This window comes from Typopeltis vanoorti, chromosome 18, assembly GCF_054136105.1.
Source record: "Typopeltis vanoorti isolate ZY-2024b chromosome 18, IOZ_Tvanoo_1.0, whole genome shotgun sequence".
Taxonomy (NCBI): domain Eukaryota; kingdom Metazoa; phylum Arthropoda; class Arachnida; order Uropygi; family Thelyphonidae; genus Typopeltis; species Typopeltis vanoorti.
The window spans coordinates 68,286,168-68,300,010 of NC_143566.1; the positions used below are offsets into that span (position 1 = coordinate 68,286,168).

Consider the following 13,843-nt stretch of genomic DNA (forward strand, 5'->3'; position numbering starts at 1 on the left):
TATAAGTATTCATGGCTGTAAATCCATGTATGTTCACTTGGCCAGTCTGCCTGTTCTGAAGGACAAAAAACCTGAGTTTCTGGGTGAAAAATCCCCTCTAACACTGTATGAGACTGGCTAACTACCTTTAGTCGAAAGAGACCAGATAAAAGTTCATGTCATGGATGGGAATGGAACCCAGGTCTTTCCGACCAAAGGGCTTCATCTATACCGACTGAGCTACAGAGGCTCTTCACTGTAGAGCATAATTCTATATAGTTTTTCTTAATGAATTCTCATATTCCCCATGCTCACACATGTTGTAATGAAACACTAAAAGATCTTTGTTCCGATTCATTTAATCATAAATTTCTGGTGAATACCTGGTGAAACACTAAATACTCCTAGGGATAAGAACCTGTTTCAATAAAAAAAAAAAAAATTAAAAGGAGAGGAATTAAGTTTTTAAAATATTCCTTTTTACAGTCTTTTCTGATAAAGAAAAGGAGTTAAAGTTTGGCACAAAGTCAAAGACAGGATTTTTACAGTATCACATGAAAATAAATTATTTCATCATGAAGCAAACAAATATATTATAATATTTATTTACAATGTGTGTTATTTTTGAAATGAGACCGGAACAACCAATGAAATTCTGAAGTTTATTATATAGAAATTTAGCTATACAATATGCATCACAACCTTTACTGAGCATAAATGAAATCTTGTTTGTGTGCCTTCAGAGTCGATAAATGCACAGAGCTCTTCCATGATGAGTACATAGCTTATTAACAGCCGACATTCTCCAGAAATGCACCTTTGTCTAATAATTTATTAGACAATAATAAATGTTTATTTAATTGGCTTTTTATTGATTATAAACAATCTGCTCTGATAGATGGTGGTATGGATGGATGGGGGAGGGGGCTGATAGTCAGACATCAGAGGGTGGAGTGGAATCAAGGCAAATGAGGGCAACTAGTGAAGCTCCCCAGGACTCTGTATTAGGACCACTATTCTAATTTATATATTAATGATATAGCAGAAGATTTGAAGGAGTACATTCAATTGTTTACTGATGATCAAAAGTAGAGAGGACAATAGTTGATAAAGGTGATGTAGATTTTTTACAGTGGTTGTCAATTCAGTGTTGTAAAATGTAAGGTAATCCACTTCAGGATGAAAAGGTCACATACTTCGTATCATATTGATGGTACCAGTTTACAGGAAATTGAGGCTGGAGATCTTGGGGTGATGGTGGATAGAGATTTGAAATTCAGAGGACATAATGCAGCAGTTGGCAAAATAGCTCAGAGGGTTACTTGGATGCCAAAGAGTACATCGACAAATAAAGATAAGTTAGGTTAGGCTATTATTCCTCTTTATAATGCTATGATTTTGCTACACATAGTGTAGCAAAATACAGTAGAACCATTAAGCTAAGAGTGATTCTAAACAGATCCTTAATATTCAAAAAACACTTGATAAAGATTGCTGGTAAATTAAATATGCACAGAAAACAGACTCTTCATGAGGTACAAATGCCATCATACTATGCATAACATCTTTGGCTTTAATGTATCCAAAAGAGAATACTGTGTTTCATTGTGGCTTAATAGTGATCACATCTTGTGGGTTGACATTCATCTTCAAGCCTTAAGATCTGTTTTTGGAGCAATAATATTGTTACAAATTTATTGTCTTCCAGCTCTTAGTGATATTACTTTGTTTCCATTATGTAGAAAAAAAAGACAATCAATGTCATCCAGTTCTTGATGTGAGTCCTTGAGAGAGGTGTAGAGAATATGATAGTACTACATGGTAGGCTTAAATTATTCTATCATCATATTCCCATCAGCAATATATATTGATTTTCTAGGGCACTTCTAATTGCATGGTCTTGGTCTTCCTCTGGATCATTTTCTTGCTTTCTTGGCATCAAATGCTTATTTTGTTATCCTTTCCTCTACTGTTCTGTTTAGGTAATCATATTACTTTAGATTAGTTCTTCTTACACATTTCTAAATGTTAATGATGTCATGTTCCTTCTTAACATCTTCATTTTTAATATCATTCTACCATTGATGCCACATGCTCACTCTCCTAATTTTTCTCAAAACTCTCTCATATCTGCTGTTTCAAGTTTTGATCAACTGCAGTTTTGTTTCTAACCCATCTCTCAGATCCATAAGCTAAAATTGGTTTAAACACTGCCTTGTATATTTCTAGTTTAATAGCACGTTGTCTAATTTTTCTCTTATTCTATATAAATTTGTTCATTTGACTTCTTACTATATCAGCTTTGCTTATTCTGTTCTGAACTGCATCAAGTTTCTCAATATTGGATGATGAAGTGGTGGAGAGGATCTGGAGGTGAGTGTAAGTGGTCAGCAGAATGCTCTCTGTGAGGATAGATTGAGAATTTGTGGATTTCAAAAGTTGATTAAGAGGTGAAAAAGGAGGATATGATAGAAACATTCAAGTTGCTTCAAGGATTTTGTAGGATTGATGCAGGGGAAATGTTTCGGCACTTGACTAGTGGGGGGGCAGAACAAGAGGTCATCCCTGTAAGGTGGGTAAGAGTGTGGTTAGCAAGGGTATGAGGACTAGATTTTTTGCTTGGAGAGAGTGGTGAATTAATGAAATGGTTTGCTTGAGTTAGTTGTGAGTGCTTTGTCTGTTAATGGTTTCAAAGAGAGGTACAATAGACGTGTTATAGTTGAGAGGTACCTGTGCAATAATAATGATTATAATACCCGAATTATTTTTCTTGTTCTGAACGTTTTCTATTCACAATGCAGTTTGTTTTCATATTTCTGCCAGTTTTCATAGTTTTTCTCTGTTTATTGCTGATTTTCATGCTAAATTTGTTACAGCAATTATTCAGTTTAGTTAAGGAATCTTGATAGCTTTTGCTGAGTTTGTTTAAAGTGTATAAAATCACCTGCATTAAAGTAGAGTGGAGATTAACATCTCCAGTTTTGATATCAGATTTAATGTCATGTCCTTTCATAATGATCCGTCTGGATGATGAATAAGAGTTGGGAATTGTTGCATCCATGTTGTATACCATTTACATCAAACCATCTTCTGTACCATCTTCTGCAGTTAAAACCATTTTTGTTTTAACTGCAGACTTATAACTTAAATATAGACTGTTACTCGATATAATGTCCCATTTACACCATATGAGTGTAGTGTTATGAACAGCTTTTCTCTTTGCACCTTGTCATATATCTCTTCCAGATCTACATTAGATACAGATCCTGGTTATATTCCTGTGATTTCTCAAATGTTTGTCTTAAGAGTGAAAATTTGATCATAAGTTCTATATGGCTGAATGCCTTTTGCTCCTCTCGACTCTCTCTTTCACAGTTTTTCCTAGCCTTTTCTCAGGTATGATTCCACAAATCTTACCTGGGCACTCTATAAAGCAATTCCTTTACAATTTTCAATTTGATCTCATTTCCCTTTTTATAGATGGGTACTATGAGAGCACCGCATTAGTCATCTGGAATTCGGCCTTCTGACCTGGTCTTCTGCCTGAATTATGTCATGCAGCCAATGACTTTTATACTTCCATATTTGGACATTTCTGGTCAAATATTATCTATTCCAGATAATATTTCCACATTTCAGGATTCTATGGCTCTTTTTCTACCACTGTTCTGGTGTTGGTTATGTCATTTGATAATTTTTCAAGATCCTTACTTATTCAGTTTATAAAGATTATCTCATAACATCTCAAGACATTCAGCTTCATTCTTCTTATGAGATTTCATAACTAATTAAAGTCATCCATGATTACTGATTTAGCACCATCAGATTGATTTGGCAATACATTTCATTGTTACCAGCAGCTGATACACTAGGTTGCAGAAAGTTGGCTACAAATTACCGTATTTTTCAATAGATAATGCGCGCGTTATCTATACAAAAAAGTCTAAATTCGTTAAAAATGAACATGTGCGGTATACATTTGAAAGGTATGAGAGATAAATCAAATGTAATAACAACACTAAGGTAGAAGTGTTACTTAATATTTATTGAACATTACACTATTCAAATCCAAAAAATTCTTCATCAGACTCAATATTGAAAGAATCAATTCCGTTAAAAATTGTGTTAAAAATGTGTGGCAGTTTGGAACACTCTGCAGTTACACAGAGAACCACAGTAAAGTTAGATCTTTTGTGCCCTGTTGTAGCAACTGAAACCTCTTTTGCTTCCTTCAGATTCACAGTCCTAGAACTAGGCATGTCAAAACTTACAGGAACCTCATCCATATTCCCAAAGTGACAAGCATCAACCCCACACAAGTTTTCTCTCAGAAACAAACGAAATTTAGCTACTTTCACTTCCCAGTCGCATGGCAATTTTGTCCAACACTAGTGGAGGAGCACACAGTTAAATTGTTTCTCTTCATAAATCCAAAAATCCAGGATGGGTAGGCCTTGAAATCCTTTATATTATCGTTTTGCGCAATTCTTTTAGATTCCTGCAACACACGGACAGTAGATATTCTCGTACCTTTAGCCTCTTTCACTAGCAACCCAATCAAACAGTTTTTTTCCTATGGTTGGCCACAAGAACCTTCTAAACCTCATAGCACGTTTCCTCGTATGTAAACATTTCAAGACTGTTTCAGCCTTTCGCCATTCACGAACACTACTTTCTCCAACACTGAACAATCTACCAGCTACACGATTCCCTTTTTCCTTTGCTACTTCTACCACTTCAGGCTTGAATTGCGCTGCGTAAGATTTTCTCCGAGAAGTACTTCTGTCTTCCATGGGTAATTCAGATGTAATAACAAAATATAAACAAATAATGATTTACTTTATAAAATATTTTAAAGCAGGATGTACGGAATAATGTAACTTCATAAAATACAAAAAGTGTACACCTACCTTTCAATTGTAGTCGTAATGTCACAATGCTCCCCAATAATGTGAAACTTGTAAAATTTGGAATTAAAAATATCGACCACTGCTACTAGCAACGCACGTGCTTTTAAAAAATTCTTCCGTCCTCTGTCTGTACTTCCTAACTCTACTGCTAATTGGCACATGCACATTATCTATACATCAAAAGAGCGATGAAAATGTTGGGAGTGTGCATTATCTATCAAAAAATATGGTCATTATACTTGATAAGAAATTATATTTTTGTTTAATCCTTTATCCAAGTGTAAGCAAACAAAGTTTGCATATGAAGTATTTTCATAATTAGGCTACTTTTTTTGGAGGCTGTTTACTTCATATCAGTAGCCTTTGCGTCTTGTAATGCAAAGTACACTTCCTTTCAGAAGTATATATTTTGTGTAAACTTTTGTTAGCTTACACTTGGATAAACAAGAATATAATTTCTTGTCAGTTATGATTTACTTTTGCAACTAAGTGAAAAAAAAACTTTCTACTATCTCTGATCCAGAGTATTTTTAATAATAAGGTCACAAATATGATTTCTACATTAATCAACCTTAGTTATCTTCCTGGATCTGGATTCCACTGAAGAAACTTCGGTCAAGGCATCCTTTCATCATAACTACCTCTCTGATTATGCTACTAATATCAACACAGCAGTTAATGATACAAAGTTAATATTCACATGTACAAAATTCCAGCCTATTGAAATCATGCTGTAAGTTCTATTCCGTTTAGAAGTACCATTGTGCCTAGTTTGAATTCAGACATCCCATTGCAAAATAGGTACACACAGCAGTTAATGATACAAAGTTAATATTCACATGTACAAAATTCCAGCCTATTCAAATCATGCTGTAAGTTTTATTCCGTTTAGAAGTACCATTGTGCCTAGGTTGAATTCAGACAACCTAGGCACAACATCCCATTGCAAAATAGGTACATATTAATTGAACAAGCTCTTCTGCCCTGCCATACACACCATCTGCATTCAGTGGCTATTTTTTTACATTCATCCATTCTTTCTCTTCTTTGCAATATAACAACAGAATTCTTTTTTATTGTCTTTATCTTGCAGAGCCAGTGATAAACAGTGGTGTGAGATTAACCAGTTAAGACAAAATATACAGTTGGTTGTTGCTATAAGCCAGGAAGTTCCGTGGATGATCTGGAAGACATGCATCGCCAAATTAGTACAATGAGTACAGGTTAAGTGATTATTATGGGGGGGGGGATTCGACTATGGAAATATAGACTGGAAAGAAGAAAGATCACATGACAGGAAGGAAAAGGAATTTGTGCACCTAAGAGATAATTACTAAGAGATGGATGTTACCAGGGATGTGAGTATTGGACCTGGTCATAGGATCAGAAGAGCTGTCCCACTGCCTTCGATTAGTGAAAGTGACCATGCAATCTTGACTTGGAAGATTCTAAAACATGAGGAATATTCTGTCAAGAAAGAGTATATGTGGAACTACAAGACAGGTGATTATGATAAGCTTAGAAGCTTAAATATATGCCATAGCATAAAACACTGCAGTTAAGGGTCATCTAGAGCAGAGTTCTTTAACCTTTTTTACACCTGTGGACCGGGGAAAATAGGAGAAATATTTCTCGGACCAGCTAAGACAAAAACATAAACCAAAGTAGATAGTATTTTATTTATTAAATCCAATGTTATGAAATTACAATTTTTAGCTAGTGCGACATCTGCTGCTGCTTAGAGGTTAGAAAATTTGATATACGTGGCTGGAGCATTGTTTCTGAGAGATGAAGAAATTTTTGGTGAGCCGCCAGGAAATTTCCATGGACCACACGTTGAAGAACAAGGATCTAGAGAAAGCAGTATTAAATTGTATGCATAAGGTAAGGAGGGTTCATCAGGTAGGAGTTAGATGGATGAGTACTCTCACATCCCTAGTCCCATCCATCACATGCTACTTCAAGTAGTTATCTCTTAGTAGGTGTATAAATTCCACTTCCTTATCATTAATCATGAGCTGCATAAGAAGAAAATGCTGTGGAAAGTATATAAAAAAAAAGGTGACCAGCAAGCTCATGAAAAGATGACCAAAATGGCAAGGAAGGCAAAATCAGATTACAAGAAGCTAGCTGAGCAGGCCAAAGGAAATCTTTGATCTGCTCAAAGATTTCCTTTGAGCAGATCAAAGATTTGAAAAAAAAAAAAAAAAAAAGTTTTGTTACATGTCAAGTAAGAGGAAGAATGACCATGGAAGATGAATCATAATGAGTGATGATGGTAACGAGGCGACAGAAGTAGATAAAATAGTTGAGTTACCAAGTGACCAATTTGCAAGGTGTATGATCCTATTGAGGTTACTACTTTAACATATATGACAGATCTAATGTGGGAACAGAGGTGAATGAATTGGAGGTTTTTGCAGAATTGCAGAATCTCAATGTAAATACAGCTGTAGGATCAGATGGGATATCAGCTTGGGTTTTGCAGGAATGTGCAAGGGCACTGGCAATATCTTTGACTAAGCTGTTTAATTTAAGTCTCAGCACTCTGGTACAGTTCAGAGCAAGTGGAAAGAGGAGAAAATAATTACCTTGCATAAGGTTGGTTCTAAGACTGCAGTAGCAAATTATAGACCAATCAGTATCTCAGGGCATGGTAAAAGTACTGGAAAAATTGGTCATAAAGAGAATTCAAGAATGGGTGGATAAAAACATGATACCGTATGGGGGGTCAACATGTCTTTGTGAAGGATTGGTCATATCTTAGTAATTTACTAACTTTTTTTATAATAGAGTAATAGTATATATAGTATAGTCTATACAATGATTTTGCTGGATTTTGCAAATGCATTTGACAAAATACTGCATGGAACTCTATACAAATTAGAACAAATGGGGATGGATATGACACTGGTTATATAGATAAGAGGATGGCTGCTGGACAGATATCAAAAAGTTGTATATGGATGGGCAGAATCGAGGCAAAAACAGGTGATTAGTAGTGTGCCACAAGGTTCAGTGCTGGGACCATTGCTGTTTAATTTGTACATAAATGATATAGAAAACCTGAGAGGACATATTCAGTTGTTTGTTGATGATACAAAATTAAGTAGAGTAATAGTTAATCAAGCGATGTGGAGAGCTTGTAGGATGATTTAAAAAGGCTGTCAGTATGGGCAAAAGATAATGGATATCAGTTTAATGTGGAGAAATGTAGAGTTATGCATTTTGGGACAATAGATTACAAGCTTTGTATGACATTGATGGTGCTGTACTTCAGGAAATAAGTGAAGCTATAGATTTAGGAGTTGTGGTAGATAGTTAAAGCTTAGAGGACATATTGCTAAGGTAGCCCTTAAGATTACTTAGCTATTGAAGAACACATTAACAAGTGTTCTTCACGTTAACAAGTAGAGATAATGAAGTTGTTATTCCTCTTTATAAGGCCTTGATGAGTCCACACCTGGATTATTGTGCTTGGGTCTGGTCTCCTGGGTTTCTTGGGGACGAAGAAGCAGTGGAGATGATTCAGAGGCAAGTGACCAAGATGGTGAGTTGTTTGTGGAATGTTCCCTATGAGGATAGATTGAGAGTGTATGGATTGTAGAAGTTGGTTGATAGGAGAAAAAGAGAGGATATGATAGAAATATTTAAGTTGCTTAAAGAGTTTTGTAGGATTGATGTAGGGGAAATGTTTCAACACTTGGCTAGAAGGGCGAGAACTAGGCGTCATCCCTGGAAGTTGAATAAAGATATGGTTACTGGGGGTGTGAGGACAAGATTTTTTGCTTGGAGAGTTGTGAATGAGTGAAATGGATTGCCAGAGTCAGTTGTGAGTGCTTGGTTTGGTAAAGGGTTAAAAGAGAGGTATGGTAGATTTTGTGGATAGTTTGGGTCTCCCTCAGTGAGTGTTCAGACTCCATGGAGGTGCTCATAGAATAATAATAATAGTAATAATAATTTCGTTGTTTCGTTATACAATATTTTGCAAATAACTGCTTTTTATTTATTTATTTTTGGATCTTTCTATAGTGTCACTCATTATCCAGCTTCTTTTCTAAATAACACCTAAGTCAGTACCCAAGAAAATCAGTTATGAAAACTGTATTAATATAATGAAAATATAAAAAATATAATAGATAAATATTACCTATTGTTTACTTTCTAGGCTATAGTTAAAATTAAATAAATCACAAAATAGTTTTATTTGCCTCTTTCAGAGATACTTTGGTGTTCCGAATATTACTTTTGCTCCTAAATATAATCTGCCCAGGTAAGCTGCTTAGTAAAATAATAGTTTTTCTTAAATAAAAGAATTTGCTACTATTCACAAAATAGTCTGTTATTTTCAGTGATATTTTAGCAATCAAAGTTGATCCATATATTTTTATGATATTCCTCTTATAGTACATGTACAGTACACCATCGTTTTATGACCGCTTACATTATAACCTGCTCCTTTTACAACCAGTAAAATTTTTCTGCTATGAATATATGATATGCTGGACCATAGAAGCAATATAGTTGTTGGCTGACTGAGATCACAGCCCACACCTTAGAGAACAAAACTTTTCAATTAGTATGAATGAATTTTAATAAATATATACAGGTAACCCTCGTATAACGCGAATGTTAGGTGCCATAGAAATGCCGCATTATATAAATCGCGTTATGCGAGACTCAGATTACATAGAAAAAGTAGGGTTAGGTTCTGAAATCGGTTTTTTTTTTTTTTTTTTAATTATATAAACAACAATGACATACCCAACAAAAATATATTTTTATTTAATTCTTGTAATTCATGTAAATTAAAAAAACATATAAACTATGAAACAAATATATAGTATAAACTTATAAAATTACAAATTGTATGTAAACTTCATTGCACATAATAAAGTGCATATTTTAATCTTCATCACTGTCTTCAAAACGAACATTTTGTAGATGTTCTTTATTTACGAATGGCAGGGAGTCGTCATCACTTGAAATCTCTGGGATTTCAAGTGATGATTTCATTTGTATAATTCTCATTGCATACTTCAGCTGGTTTAATTATCAAGAAGTCAGTAATAAGACCTTGCTTACCACTATGCTGCAATTTTTTTATTAAGTTCATAATATGGAGCTAAACAAATATCCAATTGTCTCGTGAATTTTCTGGAGCCCTCTGTTCTAGGGTCATTATCCGTAAAATAGCTTCCTAACTTTCTTGCCAAGTCCAATCCTTCTGCTAATTTCTTTAAACTGAATTCATCACAATCAGAATCTTCTACAGAACTTTCCCTGCCATTTGGTTCAACGTCATCTATTAATTGTACCAGTTCGTCCTAATTTAAATTCATTTCCTCATCAATTAGTTCACTAATTTTGTTTTCCACCATATCGCAAAAGCCCTCTAAGCGGTCATTACTATAGAAATAATTTTTTTACATAAAAAAGCATTGCATATTAATTATGTATGTAACTCACCAGTAAATAAAGTGCTCAGCTTGAGATGAACACACTTATGATTTTTAATGCGCTTTCCTGGCAGAAAATGAAGACAACTTTCAACAATAATTAACACTTTACATGGTAAACAATTGATGTACGTGCGTGCTAAAGCGTATTTCCCCTTATAACTACATGCGCAATACAGGCAGACACAAATTTAATGAAGATAAAATTTGATTTTTAAGTCACACGGTGAAAAATATATGAAAAGATAAAGGATTACTGCAATTTGTAGACCGCAATATGGAGCTAAACAAATATCCAATTGTCTCGTGAATTTTCAAGCCCTCTGTTCTAGGGTCATTATCCGTAAAATAGCTTCCTAACTTTCTTGCCAAGTTAGGCAAGAAAGTTAAAGACCGCGTTATATCGAAACTGCGTTTGTATAAATACCGCGTTGAACAAGGGTTACTACAATTGTAGACCGCATTATAGTGAAACCACATTGTATAAGTACCGTGTTATACAAGGGCTACCTGTGTGTATGTATGTATGTATGTATATATATATATATATATATATATATATCATCATCATCATCATCATCAAATTCCTGCCATGTACCCTCAAGGGGTGTACAGGATATGACAGTACTACATGAAAAAATTACATCATTACTAACTTCCTATCTACAATTTTCCTCCAAATCAGTCTGTTACTTGTCAGGACTCCAACATTATCAGATCTTATATTTCTATCGTCTAAGGCACTTTGTACCGTATCAATCCACCTATATCTTGGTCTTCCTCTGGGTCGTTTTCCTGCCAACCTGGCAGAGAACACTTGTTTTGCTAATCTTTCCTCTCCCATTCTATTTAAGTGACCATACCATCTGAGATTAGCTCTGCTAATGCATTCCTGGATGCCGACAATGTCAAGTTCCTTCCTAATATCCTCATTTCTAATATGATATTGCCATTGATGCCATCTGTTCACGCCTCTAATCTTTCTCAGGACTCTCATATCTGCGGTCTCTAGTCTTTGGTCAAGTGTTTTACTTCTGACCCAGCTCTCAGATCCATAAGTTAAAATTGGTTTGAACACAGTCTTGTATACAGCTAATTTAGTGTTCCGACTAATTTCTTTCTTATTCCATATGAATTTATTCAATTGACTTCCCACGATACCAGCTTTGCTGATTCTGTTGTCTATTTCTATATTTAGTTTACCATCTTCAGTAAAAATTGTGCCTAAGTAGCTGAAATGTTTTACTTGTTCCACAGGTTCTCCATTCACAACACAGTTGACATTTTCAATGATTCTGCCTATTTTCATTGTCTTTGTCTTTTTATTGCTGACCTTCATACCATATCTATTACAACAGTTATTCAATTTAGTCAGAGAATCTTGCAGACTTATAGCGGATTTATTTAGAAGTATAACATCATCCGCATAAAGCAAAGAGCTGACATTAACATCTCTAATTTTGATATCAGGTTTAATACCACATTCCTTCATAATGTGATCCATATAGATAATGAATAACAGAGGGGATAATGTACATCCTTGTCTCACACCAGATTTAACATTAAACCATCTTCCTGTACTTCCTTCAATTCTAACTGCTGACTCACAACTCAAATAAAGACTAAGTATTGCTTGATATAATGCCCCATTGACACCACATAACTGCAGCGTATTGAATAGCTTCTCTCTTGGCACCTTGTCATATGCCTTTTCCAAATCGACAAAACTTAAATACAGATCTTTGTTATATTCCCATGCTTTCTCGACTATTTGTCGTAAAGTGAAGATCTGATCCTGACAGCCTCTATTTGGCCTGAATCCAGCTTGTTCTTCACCAAGCTTTTCTTCCACAATTCTTCTCAATCGTTTCTCAAGTATACTTGCATAGATCTTGCCAGGAACACTCAGTAGGGAAATACCTCTGTAATTCTCACATTCAGTTTTATTTCCCTTTTTATATATGGGTACTATGAGAGCTCTACTCCAATCATCGGGAATTCGTCCCTCTGTCCAGGCTTTCTGAACTATGCAGTGCAGCCACTGTAAGACTCTTATACCACCATACTTCAGCATTTCTGGTCGAATATCATCTACTCCTGCTGCCTTTCCACATTTCAAGCCTTTGATGGCTTTTTCTACTTCAAGTATGGATATGTATTCTGACTGCATGCCTGGTCAGTGTTTTTTATCACTGTGCTGTCATCACTGCTTGTTTCACTTAGCAGTTTTTCAAAGTAATTACTCCATACTTCAAGGATATCTTTTTCTCCTGTTTTCATTTCACCTTTATCATCTCTAATTCCTTTTACAGCACTCTTTCCTCCATTCCTAAGCTTCTTCAACAACCTCCAGAATATTTTGCCACCTTCTTGATATTTATTTTCTATATTCTTGCCAAAGTCCTCCCATGACTTTTGTTTAGCTAGTTTTACACACTGTTTAGCTTTCTTACATTTGTCTCTGTATTCTGTAAGAGTAAAAGCTGACTTATTTGCCAGGAACTTTTGATATGCTTTCTTCTTTTCCTTCACTGCCTCTTTAACTTCCTGTGTCCACCAGGGAGTTCTGATTTTTTTATCTTTGCACACAACCTCACCACATGCCTCTCTGGCAGAATCAATCAATGTTTCCTTCAGAGTTTGCCACTGAATCTCCAAGGTTTGATTCCTGTTCTCAAACTCTTTCATTTTCTTTTCAATAATATTTCTGTATTTTAGTCTGCAGTTTACATCTGAGAGCTGCTCAACTTTTATTCGCTTTAAAACTTTCTTACATGTTATTCTTTTCAATATGAAATTCAATTTTATCCTGCTCAAGACTAAATAGTGATCACTTCCAATTTCAAATCCTCTGTACACTCTGGTGTCCTGCACCAGGGAGAAAACATCACTATCAACAATAACATAGTCAATGAGACTTTTCTTATTCCTAGCCTCTTCTCTCCATGTGAATTTGTGCACATTTTTATGTTGGAACATGGTGTTAGTAATAACCAGTCCATGTCCTGAGCAGAAATCCAACAGATATTTGCCATTATTATTAGCTTTCCTCTTTTCTCCAAATTTTCCCAAAATATTTTTGTTAGTCTCACAATCATTTCCTACTCTACTATTTAGATCCCCAACAAGGACCAACTTTTCCTTTTTCAATGTGTCAGTTGCTTTTTCTAAAGCCTCAAAAAATCCCTCCACTTCTACCTTAGTAGAACCTTCTGTGGGACCATAGGCACAAATAAGTCTCATTGTCCAGTTCCCCATTCTCATATTTGCCCACATTACTCTACTTGAGACTGCCTGCCATTCAAGAAGATTAGCCTTGTATTTTGTGTTGAATACTATGGCTACTCTTTCTTTTCCTTGATTGTTATTGCCTGAATATAACATTTTGTATTTATATATATATATATATATATTTTTTTTTTTTTTTTTTTTAAATATATGTATATATATATGTGAATAAGTTTTTTACCTTGGGAGTAATGTATTAGTGTTACC

The 13,843-nt window shown here is 34.9% G+C and overlaps 1 protein-coding gene across 3 annotated transcripts in view; it reads left to right on the forward strand.

Moving 5' to 3' along the window:
• LOC150096745 (uncharacterized) overlaps positions 1-13,843 on the forward strand; it is a 178,141-nt gene that overhangs the window by 71,964 nt on the left and 92,334 nt on the right. For all 3 annotated transcript variants that reach the window (XR_016549812.1, XM_090408294.1, XM_090408296.1), the window contains one exon: positions 9,110-9,162. Coding sequence is in view for 2 of the 3 variants with exons in the window: in XM_090408294.1 (XP_090264420.1) it covers positions 9,110-9,162 (53 nt within the window). In the remaining variant the exon portion in view is untranslated. The remainder of the gene's footprint in view (positions 1-9,109; positions 9,163-13,843) is intronic.